Source organism: Artemia franciscana, chromosome 9 (genome assembly GCF_032884065.1).
Source record: "Artemia franciscana chromosome 9, ASM3288406v1, whole genome shotgun sequence".
Taxonomy (NCBI): Eukaryota; Metazoa; Arthropoda; class Branchiopoda; order Anostraca; family Artemiidae; genus Artemia; species Artemia franciscana.
The window spans coordinates 41,128,488-41,151,348 of NC_088871.1; the positions used below are offsets into that span (position 1 = coordinate 41,128,488).

General features: G+C 35.0%; 1 protein-coding gene across 2 annotated transcripts in view; it reads left to right on the forward strand.

Moving 5' to 3' along the window:
- The first annotated feature begins 631 nt into the window (after window positions 1-631).
- The window catches only part of LOC136031418 (ral GTPase-activating protein subunit beta-like), a 192,096-nt gene continuing 169,866 nt past the window's right edge, over window positions 632-22,861 (forward strand). For both annotated transcript variants that reach the window (XM_065710984.1, XM_065710985.1), the window contains exons 1-4: window positions 632-724; window positions 10,913-11,131; window positions 15,721-15,919; window positions 22,253-22,642. In XM_065710984.1, coding sequence (XP_065567056.1) covers window positions 10,919-11,131; window positions 15,721-15,919; window positions 22,253-22,642 — 802 coding nt within the window. In that variant the 5' untranslated portion in view covers window positions 632-724; window positions 10,913-10,918. The remainder of the gene's footprint in view (window positions 725-10,912; window positions 11,132-15,720; window positions 15,920-22,252; window positions 22,643-22,861) is intronic.

Here is a 22,861-nt window from a genome sequence, read left to right on the forward strand (position 1 = left end):
GTCTTCATTATGGCGTTTTCCGGCCGAGCCGGCTGTGGTGGCTTATAGTGAAGACAGGTTTTATCGCCATTTTCGTTTTCTCGCTGTACAGAGTAGACATTTTGGCTGAAAACGTAAAAACTAAACAACACATTTTGTCATTCATCTTAGTATACTTCAAATTTTCTTTATGTTCCTGTAATACCGCAAACGCAGCATAAATGATTCAGAATCTTCTTCAGTTTCTGAAATAAGACTGTGCTTTCGAATTTTTTTGCCAAAAATGACGAAAATGAAAACTAACCTCCATAAAGCTGGAAATCTGGTGCCGGAAAACACCATAATAAAAACAGGGCTTTACTGAGTTCTCAGAAGAAGAATAACTAGTAAAACCGAAGGTTCGAGAGAACCCGAGAAATTGTACTGAATTCTTTTTCTTCTTCGCGTATTAGGCAATTTGAGGTTTAACATGGGATTTTACTTATTTGAAGAACCGCTTTGCTTTGACTTGAAAAAGAAGAACGTAAATCTGGCCCTGGAGTTGGGAGAAAACCATTTAAAGCCTTTTTTTGTCAACTTTTAAAGTATATTGGCTAATTTTCAAGGAGGACACTAAAAGCGTCCCTTTTTGTTGAATTTGCTTTTGGCAACCCTGTTTTTATGTTTCGCAAAAGCTTTAAAAAGAGGAAATGCTTACAAATTTCCTGGAAGTTTATCCTACTAATTAAACACGTAATTTGGACAAGTAAGACACCCTATTTCTGGAAAATTTAAATGATTCTAACAGGATAATTTGTCTCTTTGGTAAAATTCTAGTTTAGGGGCTTCCTGCTATCTTGTAAAATAGTTAGGTAAGGTGAATGAGATTTCCAGGGCCTGGAATAGGCTATGCCTTGTGAAGGTAGGCCTATTGCAAAGCTACTACGTCTACCCTTTTCTTAGTTCTAGGGCTTAGAAGATTGTATGCATGACAGGATTGTGCCTATCTGAATCATGGTAACAAATGTTTTACCATAGCCTAGTTATGAGTTTTCACTTTATTTTGTAGGTAAATTTATGACAGTTCATATATATAACATGCCAACAAAGTGAGCATACTGATTGATACCTTTTACGCTCTTTATGAATATAATAACTGCTTCTACTGCAAATTCAAACTTAAACACTTTTTGACCTAACCTACACCAACCTTATTATAAATAATTTTAGCACTGAGGAAATGTAGTACCATTTTGTTGAAAACAACCAATAACTCATACTTTAATTGAAAATTCATCATTTTAATAGCTCAAAAAACTGCTTAAATTTCAATTTGCAGTAAAAGCAATTAGGCTATTGTATTTTTAAGAGAATAAAAAAAGGCATCCAGTAGCATGTTCACTTTATTGGTAAGTCAGTTATATGAATTGTCATAAATTTACCATTTTGTATTGGCTTTAGTTTTTGAAAATGTAACTCCACTTATTTCAGTAGAATTTTAGCCATATCTGCTTTTTTTCTCAATTTAGGAAATATATTTACAGATATCTAAAACTATATAAATTGGCCCCTTCCTGAAGCCTAATGTTGACTAGTTGGGAGCAAGAGGAAAGATAAGCCTAGAGATTTTTTTGGCAGTGGTACAGATCAAGGAAGGAAAGTTTAACCCCCATTGCTTAGCATAAAACATCCTTTAGCCTACCTCAGTATGATGAAGGGGTGTAAACATCACTAAGCTTCATGTCAAGCAAGGTGGTGGCTAACATGCTGTAGGGTGTCCATGAACAGTGGTGCCATCCAAGAAAATTATAGCCTAGTAAACAGTAAAGCAATTGCACTGGATTCTGGCTGGTAGATAATTCTTCTGTTTTTTTTTTTTTTTTTTTTGGTAGGCTTTTTCTGCTGAAAAACCTCTTATTAGCTAATTCATCTACTGTGGATTATCTTCCCTTAATAGCATAATTTTTGGGGTAAGATTTATATTAATAGACTATTCTGGTAGCTAAGAAATAAACCTACTTCTATAGTCAGGGTTGCATCCTGAATCCAGATTTAACCTATCATTTGTGTTAGAACCCCCACCCCTATATATACCAATTTATGGTATATATTTGTACATTGGAGAGTTGGGGGTAAGGTTCATTTCTATTGCAAATGAATGTTAAATTTGGATTCAGTATACAGTTTTCACTATATAGGTAAGTCTGAATTTTACCCTCCCCTCTCCCTAATGCTCAAATCTATACTCTGAATTTGTATATGTAGAGATGGAAGTGAAGCTCATTTCCAATGGAAATGTATGTTAAAATTAGATTTAAGATGCATTTCTGACTATAGAGGTTAGTTTAATTTCTTAACTACCTGAATAGTCTGTTAATATAAAGCTTACCTAATTTTTGTAAGCATGAATATATAATAGGTCAGAGGTAACAGGCTGGATATTGTCTATGCAAGATTTCAATTCTTATTAATAGAAGAGCATGGTAAAAACAAAGAGCATGGAAAGGGGTTAGGTTATGAAAATGATATTTTGATAGATGGATCTACAAACTAAAGTATGTCCCAGGATGGTAGTTTGAAGTACCCACCTCTGCTTCTACTCCCTCCAGAGGGCACTGACACATGATGACCTTTAAAAATCTTTCAAACCTTGCAAAATAGATATTTTCTTTAAATGAAGCATATAAAAAGGGTCTACAGCTTCACAACTTTGCTCAATCCCAATTGATGAGGATTTAAAGATCTTCAAACATAGTTGCTAAATTTAGAAAAAAACAACATTTATATGGCTTAAAATTCTACTCAAATAACATGAGTTACATTTTCAACGAACTGGAAATTCAGGTATAATGCTGTTTTGTCAAAATGTCAATAAGTGTGCACCTATTCAGTATGCAAATTTCTAAGACTTAGAAATTTGAAGAGGGTTAGCATATTTGCTTGGCAATACCTTCCCAGGTTATGTTTTTGGCCCTGGATTTGTTACTGAAAGTGTTGTTTTTCTACCCTAACCCTTTTCAAAGATAGCAAAAAGCAGCTTATCTTTAATTTTACCAAAGAGCATTGCTAAGCACTAGAAACCATGTTGTTATCAAGATAGACCCAAGATGGCACATCCACTATTCAACTAGAGGTTTCAGTGACTTCTTGCTGTCTAGTTCTAAGTTGGCTAAAGTGCTTCTTTAGGACTTGAGAAGATATGTTAGTCCCTGTCCTGCACTGGTTATGTGATCATTGCTTTTCATGAGGACAAAATAATTTCAATGATCTTGCCTAAAGAATATGAAAACTACAACTTTGAATGTTACAACTTTAAAAATAACTATTGAATCAGTATTCTGACTGATGAATTTAGATTCTTTGATTTGGACTTATTAGGAGTTTCAGAAACTCATATCCAAGGGGTAGGAAACATGAAATTAGATGATATAGAAATTATTTACTGAGGCATGAAGCATAGGGCACATAGACAGGGTGTGGGACTCATGATGAATAATGAAGCTGTTAAGTCTTGTTTAAATTGGGAAGGTATTAATAATGGAATGCTAGTTGCTCATTTTATGACTTGGTAGCATCAGCTGATAGAGATAGTACTGACTCAGATGAATTTTACTTACAGCTACAGGAACAAATAGAGAGGGTCCTAAGTAGAAATATGGTGTTTTTATTAGGAGTTTTTTAACACACAGGTCAGTAGAAATAGGGATAGATGGTATCCTAGCTTATTTAAATTTGTTCTAGGAAAAGGAAACCATGATGGTTACATACTACTGTTGTAAAATTACCATAAAATAAAAACCCAGTCAGTAAAATTGGTAAAATAAGGTATTCCCTGTGAAATATAGAGTCTAATTGCCGTTTTTAAAATTGTCCTGTAGCTAGAAGACCAGTTGAGTTTATTTGTTATCTATCTCTTTTCAGCTTGTAATGACAATTTCTTATGATTCTGGTTTTTCTAGGCATAAAAGGGTAATACCCTCCTCTAATTTGAAAAACAACAGGTAGAAAGTTTCCTAACATAAAAGAATTATTGATTTGTTAAAATACTATTTTGTTTAGGGCACATAAATTTTGATTGATTCTTATTTTATTTGTTTATATTAAATAGGCCCAATCTCCTGACACTTTAAACTTCTTTGGATTCCTGGACACTCCAAACATCTTTCAATCACACTATCAAGCTTCTTTTTTTTAATCATCCTCTCCCTTCACCCCCCCAAAAAATAATCATTTATGACTTCCAATTTAGTTCTTCTTTATGATATACCCTGTGAAAACACACTTATTCGTCAGCAGGAAAAAAATGAAATAAAATAATCTCCTTCCATTTCATTCCATCTTGGTGTAGGTATCAAAGTAAATGATTGTTTATTTTTCCCTTTGTTTATTGTTTTGACAATAGATATGTGCATTGCTTCTGTCAATGTTTGCTTTACCAAGTATGTTTTTTTCTTTTCTGCCCAATGTATCTGTCATGATACTACCCTATTCACCTCTAAGAAACGCTTGGTAAAAAACAGTGACTGTGTCTTAGGGTGAAAAAGCTGTATGGCTTAACAAACTGTATCAAAATAATAAGGTGTATTAAAGTAGAGGTGGTTGTAATTTTTAAATGTTGAACTATTACCTGAAATAAAGCTCAGTTTGCAGTTAAGATAGTCTACAGTCTATAGTCTTTAACCATGCAGGGGGGGGGGACAAAAAGGCTTATGATTGCACAAAAAGGCTTTGAAAGCACAAAAAGGCTAATGATCTATTATGATTGACTGGTGTTGTAATGGTAGAATGTTTACTACCTATTGGGTCCATACTGGAGTAGTAGCAGCAAACAAATGCTCAGTAAGTAGTGCCAGTTTTGTTGTGAGCCTTAAGCCTAGACCACACATAGCTTTTTTGGGTACTTTTTTCAGCAGCTCAGTGGGCAAACAAAAACCATAAAAATAAAAGTGCCCTTTGTGCAAAATTTCCAAAAATAAAAATCATTGACATGGACAGCATTTGCCAACTACAGCTTATCAATAGTTGCATGACTGATCTCAACTTATTATTTAGTTCTTTTATTATTATTGTTAAGTTCTTTTGTTATTAAAATGCATATTCTTTTCAAATATTCATTTCATTAGAACATTTTTAATCAAATTTCAAATTCTTTTGTTATTAAATATTTAATTATTATTATTGCTATCCAGATCTATTGGTTTTCATGCTGAAGAAAAGGAAACGATTGAGAATTACTTTTTTTATGACCACGATGAAAATCGGAGCTGTTTTTGCAAATCAGCGCCCAAAACTAGTATATTTTTCAAGCTCAAATTAGTTCTGTTTTCTTTGCAAATTGGCACAAAAAGCTACGTCTGTTCTAAGCTTCAGAATGGGTAATATTGCTACAGACCCACAGACCAAATGATATTGCTTTCTGTAATTTTTTGTTAGTGGAAAGATTGTGTAAACTGTTCAATAAAAAAGAATAAGCAAAGAGAAATAGGGTGATATTGCTGTAAGAAAAGGGCTAGTTAAATACTAATCTATTACACAATCATAAACACTTCACAACGAATTTAATGAGTGGAATAAAACAATCATATTACTTTTTTTGCTCTGCTGTGTCTCCAGTAAAAATCACCATACATTTAAACTTGTTTCTCCCTGTCTTTGGGTAGTTTTGCACAATGATAACTACATTTTAAAATAGCCTTTTTATTCAACATAGTAGAAAGGTTAAGTGACTATTCCTTTTGGGATAACATGACCCTCCCCCCTATCCCCGAGGCCTTGATAAAAGGTATGGAAGTCGTGAAATTGGCCTGTTATTTCTGTATATTTTTTGTTATTGGGAAGTATACAGACTTGTTTTTTTTGGGGGGGGTAAATTTATTACTGGGGAATTTTCCATGAGAAAAGTTTTCAGTGGGAAAAGTCTTATATGGAAGATGGTCTTTCCAGGGTAAATTTTACAGTGTGTGAATTAGTCTGAATTCCTATACAAAATTCTCTTTATTCGTCTTACTATCTATTTGCTGACTCAATTTTAAATTTAGTGATGTTAAGGGGAATGACCTGGGGAAATCTTTCACCAAGTTAGATTTTTCTAGAGGATCTTTCCGCAAGGGGGAGTGGTCTTCAGGATAAGTCCTCCTGGGGGAATATTTTGGAGGAGCAATTTTCTGCTAAGAGGAAGGAGGAATTTGCAGGAAAAATTTTCCATGGAGAAAGAATTTCCAGCATGACTTGACATCAGAAATCAAGGTTTTTTTTTAATGAAAGTGTGGTAAGAAAACATTTTCAAGCGGAATCGCCCTCAAAATATTTTCTAGTGGGAATTTTTTCTGGGGGGGGGGGGGGGTATTTTACATGGGAGGAATTTTAATGGAGGAAATTTTCCACAGAAGGGGAGCAGGATTTCCTGGAATTGTTTAAAAACGATCGGAAATCTATATATATATATATATATATATATATATATATATATATATATATATATAAATAAGTTGTTTGTTTGCGTGTCTGTCGACTGACGTCATATTTGTGTGTCGACTGATGTCATGTTTGTCGACTGACGTCATTATAAGGATTGATCTGTATGTCGTCATGAAGTTGTTTGTCGACTGATGTCATGTTTGTCAACTGACGAAATTACAGACCGGGACACAGGGAATATAAATGACAACCGGGACACTCAAAGAGAAATTACAGACCGGGACACAAATGACGACTGGGACACAGGGAATATAAATAACGACAGGGACACAACTACAATGGGGACGCCGGGGGCACAGGGGGATATATAAATGACGACGGGGACACAGGAAATATTCGATTAGTAATTACCATCAACAAAGCTCAAGGGCAATCATTAGAATAATGAGGTATAGATCTGAATACGGATTGTTTTTCCCATGGACAATTATATGTTGCATGTTCAAGAGTTTTTTTTTCCCTTGGACAATTATATGTTGCATGTTCAAGAGTCGGTAAACCTGACAATCTATTTATATGCACAGACAATGGGACAGCGAAGAATGTTGTATATTCGCAAGTTTTACATAGTTAAAAACACACACATATATATATATATATATATATATATATATATATATATATATATATATATATATATAAACGCGACGTAAGTCGCGTAACGACTTACGAGCGCGGGGGGGGGCTTGGGGGGAAGCGCCACTACCAACTAGGTGGGTACCCCAACAGCTAGTTGAATATAAAAAACAAGTCTTTTCAACTGAAAGTAAGGAGCAGCATCAAAACTTGACAAATAGAAATTATTATGTTTATGAGAGGGGTTGTTTGCTCATCAATAGCTTGCTCTTTACACTAAAGTTTAGCTTTTTGTCCCAATTCTTTAAGAATGAACCCTGAAACACAGGCCATTTAATTAGAACGATAAGAACCTTTTTTAAACACTAAAACACTTTAAATTAGAACAATAAAAACCTTTTTTAAACACTAAAACACTTTAACATGAAGAGAAAGGTTCCGAGGATGGGGTAACCCCCTCATATACTTAATAATTTCTGTTCCTTTTTTAGTTTTGATTCTGCTCATCACTTTCAGTTGGAAATACTTTTATTTATTTATTTAATTATTAGTACAGCCGGTGGGTGCAGTGAAGATGCTAAAAGTAGAATAGCCAAGGCCCAGGGAGTTTTTTTCACAATTGCAAAAAAAAGTTTGGAAGAATGGGAAGATAAGTCCGTGAACAAAGATTGGAATATTGGAAGCTACAGTGATGACTGTGGTCAAGTATGGTTCTTAAGCATGGGCGCTCCAAAAATCGGAGCAAGATTTTCTAGTTGTTTTTCAGAGTAAATGCCTATAGAAAGCTGTGGGTACCTGACTTACTGACCATATCTCAAACAGTAGGCTGTGCAAAAAGTGTTGTTCAGCCCTGCTTTCTTGGGTTATAATGAGAGAAAGGTTGAGATGGCTATGGTGGAAAGAGAGGGGCTTTGAATAGATTGGGATGGAGGAGGAGCGTGCTTAGCTGTGTTGTCATCAGGCAGCTTGGTGAATTGTTAGTAGTTTAGTAGTAGTATTTTTAAATTTGGATTCAGCAAAGGAGTAAGGCTCAAAACACTTTTTTGTGCCTTATTTCAGTAGAAGGTCCATTTTCCAAGTTGTTGAATATACTAAGAAATATGATTGTGTTTTCTGAAATATAGTCAGAATGGGTATTGATCATTTTAAAAGCTTAGGTGTTAGGTGCTGATAATATTCTGCCGAAATTTGATTTTCTTTTTGCAGTATTGATTCTCACCATTTATTGGACAAGATTTATTTTAATCATTTATTAAAATAAGGAGTTATATAAAGCTTATTGAAATAAGTTGAATACCATTTTAAGAAATGAAAAACAGAACTATTTTGAGAAGAATTTTAAGGAGGTGGAAGGATGCCCGAGAAAAACTTGGGGATTAATAAAAGAAGTGATTGAATAAAAAACAAATAGTGTTCCCGTAGAATTAATTAGTGCAGAGGGTGAGACTTTAAATTTGGAAGATGATATATGCAGTGAATTTCAGAGTTATTTTAAAAATATTGGTCCAAATCTAGCTATCTCAATTGTGCCTGATATTAGTGATCCGACGTATGAATCTTTACTGAGGGACGCGATTGATGTATCTCTTCATCTTAGACTTGTAACAGTTGATGACATTAAACAAATTGTTTATGGGTTATGTAGTAAGTCATCTGGTAGTGATCAAATCACTTTAAAAACTCTTAAGTTTATATTCCCTATTATATCTCAAGTTTTATGTGAATTAATTGATAAGTGTTTTTGTCAAGGAAAATTTCCAGATTGTCTTAAAGTTGCCCGTGTAACCCAATTCATAAGGGTGGTATTAAAACTGACCGAGAAAATTACAGACTAAGTATTTTACCCACACTTTCTCACGTTTTAGAGAAGTGTTTTAGTACTAGAATGATGATTTTTTTTTTGAGGAATAAGCTGCTGGTAGAGACACAATTTGGGTTCTGTAGAAAAAGAACAACAGAACAGGCAATGATTTATTTGACAACTATTATCAGTGTGGCATTAGATAAAGGTTTTAAAGTAGGTGCAGTATTTTTTGATCTGATAAAAGCTTTCGACATGATGGACCATAAACTTCTTCTTAAAAAGTGTGAGGTGTATGGTCTGAGGTAAAAGCGTCGAATTTCTTAAGAAGTTTTTTAGTAATCGTTATTAGTATGTTCAACTAAATGATTCTTCTTCGGGAGAAAAACTGGTTGAAATAGGCGTTCTGCGAGGATCAGTTCTTGGTCCTATATTATTCTTGATATTTATAAGTGATTTACCAAGTTCTCTAAATAATTTTTGCTACAGAATAAATGAACTAACGGTTAACCCCACTAATGAAAAAGTTTTGCTTTTTGCTGATGACACAACAGCAATTACCACAGCTAAGACAGCACAGCTGCTTGATAAGTCAATGAGGGAATCAGTTGATAAAATTGTAACCTGGCTGAGGGTAATTAAACTAAGGATAAATATAAGCAAGTCTAATTTTGTCCTTTTCTCGTGATTGCCGGATTCTTACCCATGTATAAAGAACTTAAATGTGTCTAATGGAGTTATAGAACGGACTGTTTCTTTTAAATACCTTTGGATTGTAATTGATGAAACTTTATCTTTTAAGCATCATTTAACTTTAACTAGTAGAATTCTGGCAAGAAATCTAGGTATAATGAAGAAACTCAAAACATTTTTTCCTAAATATGTCCTCCATCATCTTTATTTTTCTCTTATACACCCATATATACTTTATTCGGCTCTCCACTTTTCCATCTATCCTTAAACCAATAAGAGTTCTACAAAATCACGCAGTTAGGCTTTTAGCAGGGATTCCTCCTCGTCAATCTGTTCGGGAATTTTATCCAACCTTGAAAATTTTGCTAGCTGCGAGCCTCCGTGAATTTTATGTATTGTGGTTTATTTTTGGATTACTGCAGGATATTCAACCACGCTGTTTTAGTGATTTATTATGCCTTAGGTCTTTTGTTCATTCACACGATACAAAGGGGTAGTGTTGATTTAAGTGTACCTAGAGGCATTGCTTCCCGTTCATGTTTTTCTGTTTTATATAGAGATACACGGAAATGGAATAGTTTGACGAGTAATATAAGGAGTATTGGAGACCCTGTTATATTTCAAAAAACCATTAAGAGACTGCTTTTTGTAGATAATAAGTTTTGATTCATTCATTTATTTTATTTATTGTGTGTGTGGGGGGGGGGGGGGTTATGATGATATGTAGTTCCCAGAGGAAAAGTGAAGGAATGATGAAGTTTTTTTCGTATTTATAGTTGAGTATGGTGGTATTAGTGGTATCGGTGGCCTAGTGTTCTTTTATTTTATGTATTTTGTTTTCTCTATCTCCCCCTTGGACAAGCTTTGCTTTTTAGGGGAGGTAATAACCATTTTTTGTTTATTATATGTTCAATGAATAAATCCTTCTCTCTCTCACCTGCTCCATGTAAATTTCTTCTTTTTTTTTTGTTTACGCCCCTCGAAATCCTGCTCGTAACTGATTCTCTTACATTGATTTGTATTCATCATACTTGCAGGGTTTTCTCTAATATATTTACAATCGGTATCAATGAGTCCGAAAACCGAGACGACAGATGCTGATAGTATAACAAATTATCAAAATCCCATAGTTTCTATTTTAATTAGTTCATAATTTATATTTTAAGTATTCACTCAATTATTTTCTTATAGCTGATATAATGTTTAACTTAATTAAATATGATCTTAATTATAATTTAATTAAGTTTTTATAATTTAATTAGCATGATTAATCAATTATTAGTTCTTACATGTGATTGGTAGTTTTTGCTTTATTTTATTTGTATACCTTTTCCAAATGTTGGCCTTTTAAAAGAAATTTGGCCTACACGGATTCTTGTTCATGATCTGTATTCATCATGCTTCCAGGGTTTTATGAAGATGTATTCTGAATGGGCATCAATGAGTCCAAAAACTGAGACATTGGGTGCTGATAGTATATTATCAAAATTTTCTAATCAAGTCTCAAGTGAAGTTGTTGCTCAAGTGGCAAAGCAGCTTTATAATGCAATTTTAACTGGTGGTAAGTCTAGCCCTGGTGAAGAAAGACAAGTGAAAACACACCAAGATGTTGTATGGTGTATGGAGGTAAGTAAAGCCTAATTGTATATCATCAAATTACAGATTTTTTTTAATTTAGAAAAACCTCTTTTATAGCATTTGAATAAAAATAAGTAAACATTTTTATAAATGATCTTACATTTTGGACAAAAGAAGCCTGGCACTTTTACTCCCCCTCCCTGTCTATGCCATAGACTGAGCAAATCTTAACATTTTTAGCGTTTGTTGGACGATCTTATCAGCTGCTGACTGAGACATTTGGTGATAATGTTATATTGCCAAAAATTTTGAATCATGTGTTAATTGATGTTGTTCGTTAGGTTGCGAAGCAGCGCTATAACGCGATTTTAACTGACGCTAAGACGAGTACAGGTGATGAAAAACATTTGAAAACTCATCAAGACGTTCTATACTTACTTACTTAGTCCTCAAGCCGGGTTGGTGTTGAGAACGTCGTCAGGCTTTTCCATGGGGGATGGTCAGCAGAAAGAGTCTCTGCACCAGACAGCAAAATTCCAGCCTGGTTTAGGAAATTTCCAGAGACTGTCATTCCACCAGAACTTGGGTCTTCCTCTTGGACGTTTCCACTCACTACGTTTCTCACCTTTGATTGAGACACGTTTCTCACTTGGATGTTTCCACTCTCGTCTTGGACGTTTCAACGTTCACATCTCTTGGACGTTTCCACTCACTACGTTTCTCACCTTTGATTGATCACCTTTTGATCTACTTTCTCACCTTTGATCCCTTGGACGTTTCTCACCTTTGATTGGTTCAAAGTCGTGAAGAATCCGAGCTTGAGTTTCGGCAGGCAGTCGCAAAAGATTAGCAATAAAAAACTAACATTAAGCAAAATTAAAACTCGAAAAGAACAGAAACTATTCCGCTTATGAACGGTTACCCCCCCCTCAATACTTTGCTGTTTATACTAAAGCTGCTAGAACTTTTAAAAAAGCTTCCTACTCTAAACAGCCCCTGTGTTTCTGTAGCCGTTTTTGAAAGTTGGGATAAACAGTAAAACTTTAGTATAAGGAGCAAGGTATTGAGGAGGGGGCAACCCGTCATGCACAGAATAATTTTTGTTCGTTTTGAGATTTAATGTTGCTCCTTAGTTTCAGTAAAAAACTTGTTTTTTAATTTAATTTCTATTCGTTTTTCAAATAATGCAGGTAAGTCTTGCTCAGCCTCCATGAAATATATCCCCCCCCCACTCACGGGAAACTCCTCTGTCAAAATTTCATTCGGCGTAAATTACACACACATACCCCGTCAAGTTTCCTCTAGACAGTTCCATCCTTGCCATATCCCCCCCCCCCTGTAAAATTTCTTTTGGATGATTCAGCCTGAAAAATTATTCTTAGCATACTCTCGCTTGAAAAAGACTTCAATCTTTGATAAGTTTCTCGGTCACTCCGGAAATGTCCCCTTCCGTAGAAAATTTTGCCAGAAATCAAAACAAGCGGTAAATAGCCCCCAGATAATTCCCTTAGAACATCTCCACATGCAAAATTGAGTTGGCAAAGATAATGTAAGACAATTAACAATAATTTTGCGTAGGAATTCTATCAAATCCCCCAATGTAAAATTTTCCCTGAAATTTTCACCCCCACCCTGAAAATTCCTCTCCCCAAGAAATATTCTCCCAATGAAAATCCACCCCAAGCACAAAATCCTCCCACCCCTCGAAAAATGTTTGTATACTTCCCAATAACAAATACTAAACATAAACAATAGGAAAACTTCATAACTTACAGTCCTCTCCCTGCGGACTGTGGGGGTTCATTTTACCCCTAAAGACACAGTTATTTGATCTTTTAACTATACTGAACAAAATAGATATCTCAAAATTTTGATGAGATAACTTTGGGAAATAAATGGGCATAGGAGGGGGTCAGTTGCCATCCAATTTTTCTATCACTTAAAAAGGGCACTAGAACTCTTTAACTTGCGGTCTAATGCACCCTCTTCCGATAATACGATCACCCCTGGAAAAAAGCAAACAAACACGCATTTGTGATCTCTGTCTTCTGGCAAAAACAACAAAATTTCACATTTTTGTATACAGGAGCTTAAAACTTCTACAGTAGGATTCTCTGGTGTGCTGAATCTGACGGTATGTTCTTCATAAGGATTCCTTGAATTTTAGGGCATGTTTTCCCCCCTCTCATTTCAAAAATTTTCTCAGGCTCCTAACTTTTTATAGGAAACAATAAACTTTATGAATCTTGTATGTTTGGAATCAACACAATAAGCTGGTTCTTTTGATATAGGCCTATCTACTGATATCAAAATTCCGTTTTTAGAGTCTCGGTTACTATTGAGCCGAGTCACTTCTTACAGTTCGTTACCACGAACTGTTTGAAGATGACGTTGTATGGGGCATAAAACACATTACAGAATGAATTCATATATTTAGAAAGTAATTTGTGCTTTCAGCAAATGAAATTAACTGATTATTGGCACTAGAGGTGGTTTTTATGTCTTTGGAAAGTCAGTGAAGATTTTACAGTAAATCTATATGAAAATCTTAAGAAAATTTTCTTTACTTTTTGCTTTTGCTGATTCTTATGTTGTTTTCTACTCACCTAAATAATTACTTAATTGGTGCCTAATTGTTAATAATTTATTTACATCTGAAAAATAGATCACAATTGTTTAAATCTGATACTTGGGAGTAAGTTCCTACAAAAGAGGCTTCCTGTAAAAATTTCCTAAGCCTTACTACAATTTTATGCAAGTTTTTATTCTATTTTAATCTTTTCCGTCAAATTGACTAGTTTCATCTTTCACTTTGCTAAATTTTGCCTTGGTATTTGCCTACTTTGCTTTATTTTTATATTACATAATAAATACCTGCTATGTTTTGTTTTCTAGAGAAAAGTACATTTCAACAGTGCAATTCTGAATCCAAATTACAAACTTGTTAAACATTTAATAGATTTAAAAGCTAATTAATAAAAGCTTAAATAGTATCTGGCTATCAAAAATTGAGCTTATATTCTTTTTTCAGTTTTTCGTCTTTTTCGTCGATTTGATTCATTATCTTTATTCAGTTTTGCCTCAGCACTTGCCTAGTTTGTTTTATCTTAAGATGTTTTAATAATTGTTTTATGTGTCTTATGTTTGTTGATTTAAAGGACCATCCTTTGGTGAATATTCAGGGCAAAATGTGTTACAGTGATGCAAATCTGGATATTTGGGAGTAAGCGGCATTTCCTAAAGCAAGAAACTCCTTTTAGAAATATTTTAAGACCTGCTGTCAAAGGGATGTTATTGTGTACAATCTTGTTTTGAGGAATCATGTAAAAATTGCTTTTGTTTTAGTGCTATCTAGACAATTATATAGATAGCACGTAGATATGAGTAGTAGCTTATAAATAAGACAATCTGTCTACAAACTTGCTGTAGCCTAGTGAAAACTTAGCCTACCTAACGGGAAGGAGGGGTTCAAATGAACTTTCCTTTATAAAGCTCCTTTTATGTTTTTCTCACATTGAAAATAGTTATAATCCTTCAAATTATTTTCTCTTTCTGTTAAACAATCTCTTGTAACTGGCTAGTGAAAAAGAAGGATTAAATCAAGCATTTATGAACTTTTTTTAAGTTAAGGTCAATTGATGTCGTCGATGACTTGATTCATACCTGTGAACAAACTTTGAATATTTAGTATGAAGAAAAGAATAAAACTCTTTTTCAAAGGTTTTTGGGACAGACGAGTATCGTACATTTCATTGTGACTCCGCCTTCGCGCGTCCCTCCTTGCAGTAGCCTTGAAGGAAAAAATAAAACAAAAGGGAAACACATCACTACTGTCCATGTCAAAATCCAATTGTCCTTGTTGTTCAAGAGGCAGGGAGGCTCAAAACCTCCATGTTAGAATTTTCGACCACTTTGATTCCAATTGCATATTTTTCACTTCAATTTACCGTCGCTTTCAAGGAATTTCAAGCTCTTTTTCAAAAATATCGAAAATTTGTTTTCACAATAAACATTTACTATTTGGATGAATTTATATAATAGTTATCATTCTTAATTATAATAAATGACACATTTTTCTTACCAGACAGTTTTTTTTTCAAAACGCTTTTTGAATTTTGGTTACCTTGGACTATAGTTTGCTTTTTCTGAAGTTGCAACTAGAGCTATAACCATCCCATTTGTCTTAATGGTTAAAAATTAATACTTAAATTGAACAATTATTAAATATTTATGCTGCTTAAACCTAATCAATGAAAGCTAAAAAGTTATTTTATTAGTAAAATCTATGCTTTTTACTCCTTTCTTTCATGTTTTTATCTTTTTCGTTGAATTGATTCATTGCTTCATTCATTTTTATCTGGCATTTTCCCAGTTTGTTGTGTCTTAACATTGTTTAATAAATCCTTCTTTGTCTTTTGTGTGTTGGTTCAACGGACCTCCTCTTTGAGAATATCTTAGAGAAATATGCATTATAATGACACGAATTTAGGAGTAAATTTCTTGATGACGAAGATTCTCTAAAAAAAAGAAAAAAAAATCTTAAACCTCACTACCTAGCCTATAGAATTTAGTTGTCTAGGGTCTACCTTTTTGTACGAAATAGCATTCTGATGTGGCTAATATTTTAAATTTTTCAGGTTTTAAATCAGGGTCTAGATTCATCATCTGATCCAGGTCATGTTAAAGATTGCGTTTGGATTTACTGTGATTGGCTAACCTCCTTACTTCCAATCCCGAAAGCGGGCATACCTTCAGTCGTTGTCCAGGATCCTGTTCGGTATGGACCTTTAATATTGAAAGGACTATTCAAGATTTTTTCTCCAAGAAAGGATTTAGGTATTCTTTTTTTCCTTGTCTATAATTTTTTTCTAAGTTTATTTTTCAAGCTTTTCCACGACTATGAATAACCAGTTAGCCTGACCTGCCCGAACAGTTATGTCCTAACTGAGCCCTTAGTTTTGTGTAGGTTGATTTGCTCAGCCTTAGAATTTCGGCTCTCTTTTGCAGTTGGATCATTATTTAGTTAAAGCAGACACAATAAACAAAACGCATTGTTCCGCATATGTAGATGGACGTCTAATTTGAGGCCTGGACGGTTGCCACCATGTGGAGCTCTAATAGTGGGTGGTCGCGTTGTTTGCCTGTTTTTTGCTGTTTTCAGTGATTTGATAACTCCTACCCCAACAAAAAAAACACCCATGTTTATGTATATGTTTTTTGGATTTTTGGAAATGTTTGGAGAATGATGGTCAGAATGATGGAGAGGTCCTCGTGGATAGGCATCATTGTCGCCTTATGTCCCAGACGCTGTGGGAGGACCAAAGTCTAAGTAAATGAACAGGGAATTATCTAAGGATTCCTTAGCCCCTCCCCCTCCCCCCCTCCCCCGACATAGGTCTTAAGCACAAAAAATAAATCATGGCCCCCTTGAAAAAAATTAATAATAACCTGAAAATTTTTTTTTTGCTTTTATTGCCCTCCCTTTTTCAAACAATAAAATCAGAACTATCTGGACCTAACCGAATATTGTGCAAAATAATTGATTTACTCAAAAGTCTATTTATGTAAGGTTTTAACATAAGCTAATATTTACCTGATTTTATGTCCCTATTTGACAACATTGTATCATCTTTTAAATGCATTCACAACAAACTAAAATTCTTTAGTAATTTTTTCTTGCTTATTCACTTTTCCGAGGCAATGTCATAATATTTGGAATTTTCTTGTCCACTTTTCATCTGGTAAATTATTCTGGACCCGACCGGTATACTACTACTAATAACTAACTGCTGCACTAAGCCATCTGAGGCCAACAGAGCTGGCCATGCTCATCCTTCAACCAAGTCTATTAAAAGTCTCATTCTTTATTCCCTCACATGAAGCTTTAATTTATTCCAATCCTTCTTTATAAACTCTTCCCCTCCCCCGTTCAAGGGCGAACTGCTTTTTGCTTGGTCATTCATAGATGATCACCGAAAAGAACAATCTTTGGTACTATGTCTTTCTTCATATGCAAAACGCCACATCCTCCACTATCTTCCAAAGCGCCCATGGTTCAGAACTCTACTTGACCAACCCCATTACTGTAGCTTCCAATATTCTAGTCATGATTTGCAGACTTGTCTTCCTATGAGAAACTGGTAAGATGGGGAACTTTGGCTCTGTAGTAGGAATCAAAAACTGCTAGTGACACTGAAAGTGTAGTGTTATCCAACAGGAGTGAAAAAATACAAAACAGTCTTATTTTTAATTTACTCATTTTTTTTCTCATTTTTTTAATAAATAAACTGATTGATTGACTGATCGTGCTGTTTTGACAAATTTCTTTCATCTTTGTCAAAGTGAAGCAAATCGAGAAAAGAGGTTAGATATATAACTAATTTTTTTCCAAGTTGTTATCGTTGAATTTGTGATTTTTCTGATGAACGCTAAATTATTATTATTATTAGTCTATTAATTCTTATTAATTAATTCATTTTATAATTTTTATTCTTCTTAGTTTCCAATAATCTGTGGCCTGAACTTAATTATGAAAACTGAAAGCGTTTATGAGCTCATTTTTAAATTTGCATTGCAATTTAAAGCGGTCTCGAGACTGCCCTGTCTCGAGAATATATTTATATATATTTTTTCCGTTTAGTGCAAAATTTTTCCGAATAAATGTGGAGTTTCCATTTAATGTTTTTTTTTTGGCTCTTCAACATTATTTCACAAACCATATGTCAGTTGGATCCATGTTAAACATGTATTTATTGGCTTTTATAGCATGTCGCACTTTCGTATAATGTATCACAATGTATTTTTAAAATAACTAACAAATTAATTAGCAACTTGGTAAAACTTGCTTGGAAGTGAGAGAAATGTCAAGAATCAATAATCGAATAAATATATATCTAAGTAACTATAGAAAACCTGTTTAACGTTGCTACGAAGCTTACCTCTTCATATTTTAGAGAAAACTTTTGTGAATTATCTAATTTACACTTTATGTGTAGGCTGAGAATAGAAACATCCACCTTCCAGACATGAATTTGGCTGTCACTTTAGGAGTTTCAGAACTCTTATGTAGCAGTCAAAACCTAAATCGTAATATATAACATCAAAATATCATAGAGACTGGACAATTCCTGTAGACCTTGGAGTTTCAATGAGTTTTGAGGCTCAAGGTCTCTTCGAAACATAACACATAACAGTGGAGATACGTGTCCCCCCCCCAACACAAAAAAATCCAATATATGCTCCTTTTCAAAATATTTTGAAGTGTGTTGGTTGATGATTGTTTAAAATGTCCTACGCACTTGAAATGATTTCGAAAAAGAGTATATACTGGATTGTTTGTGTTTTGGGGACACATATGTCAGGGGGTCCGGATCTCTTTAAAACTTTCAAAAAGAGTCTTTTGGTGTGTATTTCATTATTCTAGGCTACTACAGAAATAGTATAGTATTGGAATAGTATTAGTATAGATAATTATGGCACTTGGTATTAACCAAGTGACATATAGCAATCGCCAATTCTGTCGGTCTGTCGGTCCCGCTTTTGCTACTTTAGGCACTTCCAGGTAAGCTAGGACGATGAAATTTGGCAGGCGTATCAGGGACATGACCAGCTTAAATTAGAAATAGTCGTTTTCCCAATTTGAGCATCTGGGGGGGGGGGAGTGGGGGCCCGGTTAATTCGTATAAAATAGAAAAAATGAAGTATTTTTAACTTATGAGTGGGTGATGGGCTCTTAATGAAATTTGATGTTTGGAATGATATTGTGTCTCAGAGCTCTTATTTTAAATCCCGACCGGATCTGATGACATTGGGGGGAGTTGTAGGGGGGGGACCTAAAATCTTGGAAAACACTTAGAGTGGAGGGATCGGGATGAAACTTGATGGGAAAAATAAGCACAAGTCCCAGATACATGATTGACATAATCGGAACGGATCCGCTCTCTTTGGGGTAGTTTGGGGGGGGGCGGTAATTGTGAAAAATTAGGTATTTTTAACTTACGAACGGGTGATCGAATCTCAATGAAATTTGATGTTTAGAAGGATATCGTGTCTTAGAGCTCTTATTTTAAAGCCTGACCGGATCTGGGGAAAATGGGGGGGGGGGGGAACCTAAAACTTGGAAAACACTTAGAGTGGAGGGATCGGGATGAAACTTGGTGGGAAAAATAAACACAAGTCCTAGATACATGATTGACATAAACGGAACGGATCCGCTCTCTTTGGGGTATTTGGGGGGGGGTTATTTCTGAAAAATTAGAAAAAATGAGGTATTTTTAACTTACGAACGAGTGATCGGATCTCAATGAAATTTGATATTTAGAAGGATATCGTGGCTCAGAGCTCTTATTTTAAACCCGACCGGATCTGGTGACATTGGGGGGGAGTTGGGAGGGGAAAACCTAAAACTTGGAAAACACTTGGAGTGGAGGGATCGGGATGAAACTTGGTGGGAAAAATAAGCACAAGTCCTGGATACATGATTGACATAAACGGAACGGATCCGCTCTCTTTGGGGTAGTTGGGGGAGGGGTTAATTCTGAAAAATTAGAAAAAATGAGGTATTTTTAACTTACGAACGGGTGATCAGATCTCAATTAAATTTGATATTTAGATGGATATCGTGTCTCAAAGCAATTATTTTAAATCCTGACCGAATCTGGCGACATTGGGGGAAGTTTGGGGCGGGGGAACCTAAAATCATGGAAAACGCTTAGATTGGAGGGATCAGGATGAAACTTGGTGGGGAAAATAATCAGAAGTCTTACATACGTGATTTACATAATTGTAACGGATCTGATTGATGGGGGGGGGGGTAATTCTGAAAAATAAGAAAAAATGACGTATTTTTAACTTACGAAGGAGTGATCGGATCTTCATGAAACTTCATATTTAGAAGGACCTCGTAACTCAGATCTCTTATTTTAAATCTTAACCGGATCAAGCGTAATCGGGGGGGGGGGCAGTTGGGGGGACTGGAAATCTTAGAAAATACTTAAAGCGGTGAGATCAGGATGAAACTGGATGGGAAACAGGATGAAACAGGACTGACATAACCGGACCGAATCTGCTCTCTTTGGTGGAATTGGGGGGGGGGGGTAATTTCGAAAATTGAGGTATTTGTAACATACGAAAGGGTGACCAGATCTTAATGAAATTTGATATTTAGAAGGATTTTGTGCTTTAAAGTGCTAATTTTAAATTCTGACCAGATCCTCTGACATTGGGGGGAGTTGAAGGGGGAAACCGGAATTTTTGGAAAACGTGAAAATTGGGGTATTTTTATCTTACGAATAGATGATCGGATCTTAATGAAATTTGATTTTTAGAAGGAATTTTATGTCTCAGAGCTCTTATTTCAAATCCCAACCAGATCTTTTGACATTGGGGGGAGTTGGAGGGGGAAATCTTGGAAAAACACTTGGAGTGGATGAATTGGGATGAAGCTTGGTGGATAGAATAAACAAATGTCCTTGATACGTGATTGACAGAATCGTACTGGATTCGCTCTCTTTGGGGGAGTTGGGGGGAGGGGTTCAGTGATTTGGCAAATTTGGTGGTTCTGGACGTGCTAGGGCGATGAAAATTGGTGGGAGTGTCAGGGAGCTGCACAATTTGACTTGATAAAGTCGTTTTCCCAGATTCGACCAGCTGGGGGGCTAAAGGGAGAGGAAAAATTAGGTATTTATAACTTACGAGTGGGTGATCGGATCTTAATGAATTTTGATATTTAGAAGGACATCGTGACTCAGAGCTCTTATTTTAAATCCTGACCGGCATTAAGCCTCTTATTTTCCTTTTTAAATCAATCTATTGATTCATAGAATTTTGTTAGAGCTCATACCGTATGATCTCTTGGCTCTTAGCTCTTCTCGCCTCGTCACAAGTGCCATATGAGCTCTTAGCTCTTGTTTTTTTTATAGAAATAATATTGTAATAACTAAATAAAGTCACTTTATAAGTAGGCTGAGAATAGAAACACCCACCTTCCAGACAGGGATTTGGCCCTCACTTGTATTAGTTCACTTGGTCGTCAAGGGGTGTTAAAGGTTCATTGATTTTAATAATGTAGTGAGTTGTGTTCCTTATTGAAAAATATTAAGTTCCCTCTACGAAGAAGCTTGCTCAGCTATTAGCTATTTTAATTTTGTTTAATTTCCCCTGTATGTGCCAAGCATAAAATCGCGTATAGTTAAGTAACATATATTTTTTACTCCTCGCTTTTTCAGAGGAAAGATCTTGGGAATTTTGGCTACAGATGTTGCGTAAGTGCAGTCTTGTAGACTGTGAAGGATTTTGTTTCTTTTTTTTATTAGAAAGTGCCTAGTTTTTAGAAAGTTTGTAAATTTTTTTTTGGGAAACGAGCCACCTCAAGTTATTTGCGGTTATTTTTAAGCCACTAGGTCGGTGGGACTTCTTTCTAATCTGTCTTGGGTTTTATTGAAACCAGCTAGGTGGGATGAAAACAGACTCCTTTTATATATTGACAAAACTGTCTTTTACAGCCACAAACCACCAAAATTGTCTTCCTGATCGATAAACTAGTTAAAATGTCTCAATTTGTTTCTAAAAAAAAATATTTCTGTTTTTCAGGATGTATTGAATTCGTGCAATAATAATTAAATTATAAGCCTTTACCTACCAATGAAATTTGCAAGGGTAGGAAAGGGTTTTGAACCTCTACTCAGACCTCAGTAGGGAAACTAGACGAACTCCCTATTTATGTTGAAAAAATCTTGTTTTTAGTCGAACTGCGTCCATTCCCTTCCAAGAATGAAGAATAGTCCTAGAATCTAAGTGGGCATTTCACCACTTATTAGGCAGTTGAAGCAATATTACATTGCAATTAAGCCACCATACCTTTCTGTAAATATGAATTAACGTTGTTAAGTTAATTTTGTTTTTTTTACTACAATTGCTGTGTTTGGTAGCCACGACGGAAGTCTTCCTTTGAGAGATAATGTTGATTGTCTCGCCTCTTTAAAGGAAAGTGTTAACGCGTTCTGCAGACTTGATGAAGAAGGTGGATTTATAGGATTAAAAACCAAAAATGTTCCCATGTGCCATAATGAAGCTGATGTAAAATGACTTTGGATTATTAATTTTTTTGTCTTTATCTTAATTTGTCTTTTATTTTCTAGTTTAAATCTCTCTTTATCACTTTTATTTTAGCTCCGGAAAAGCAAGCGGTATTCTGTCACAGGGTTTTGAGGACTATTCAAACAGTCGCTGCTGAATCAGTAAGCCTGGCATCATCAGTTTGGCATTCAGTTCTAATGTTCTTATTGGCTATATGTGACTCACTTTTGTCACCTCCTTGCCAACCAGACGATCTAGGAGGACAGATGTGTGAGCGACTTCTATCTGCGCTATTTGAAGTTTGGCTTCTAGCTTGTGCAAAATCTTTTCCCTCGCCACCTCAGTGGAAGACTTTAAATGAATTATGCCAAAAGTTGAGACACAGACCGGAATTAATCGATGTTTGGAACAGATGTATAGTTGGTTTGATTAGAAAGCTGCTGCCCAATCTTTATGGCCCTGATTTTCCTGTTCCCACCCCAGGTACAAAACTTTCTTGTAGTTGATTTGCTCAGCAGGTTATGTATTGACTGATTCTTTTTCTGGTTTTAGATTAACGAGATCTGCGTAGGTTACATTACAATTGATTTGTCACGAAACTTACAAAAGAATGCTAATCAATACGCTTAAAGCATACCGTATGAAGATAAATGTAAATATTATGATAATCTCAAAAATAATAAATAAGTGCGAATATAAATA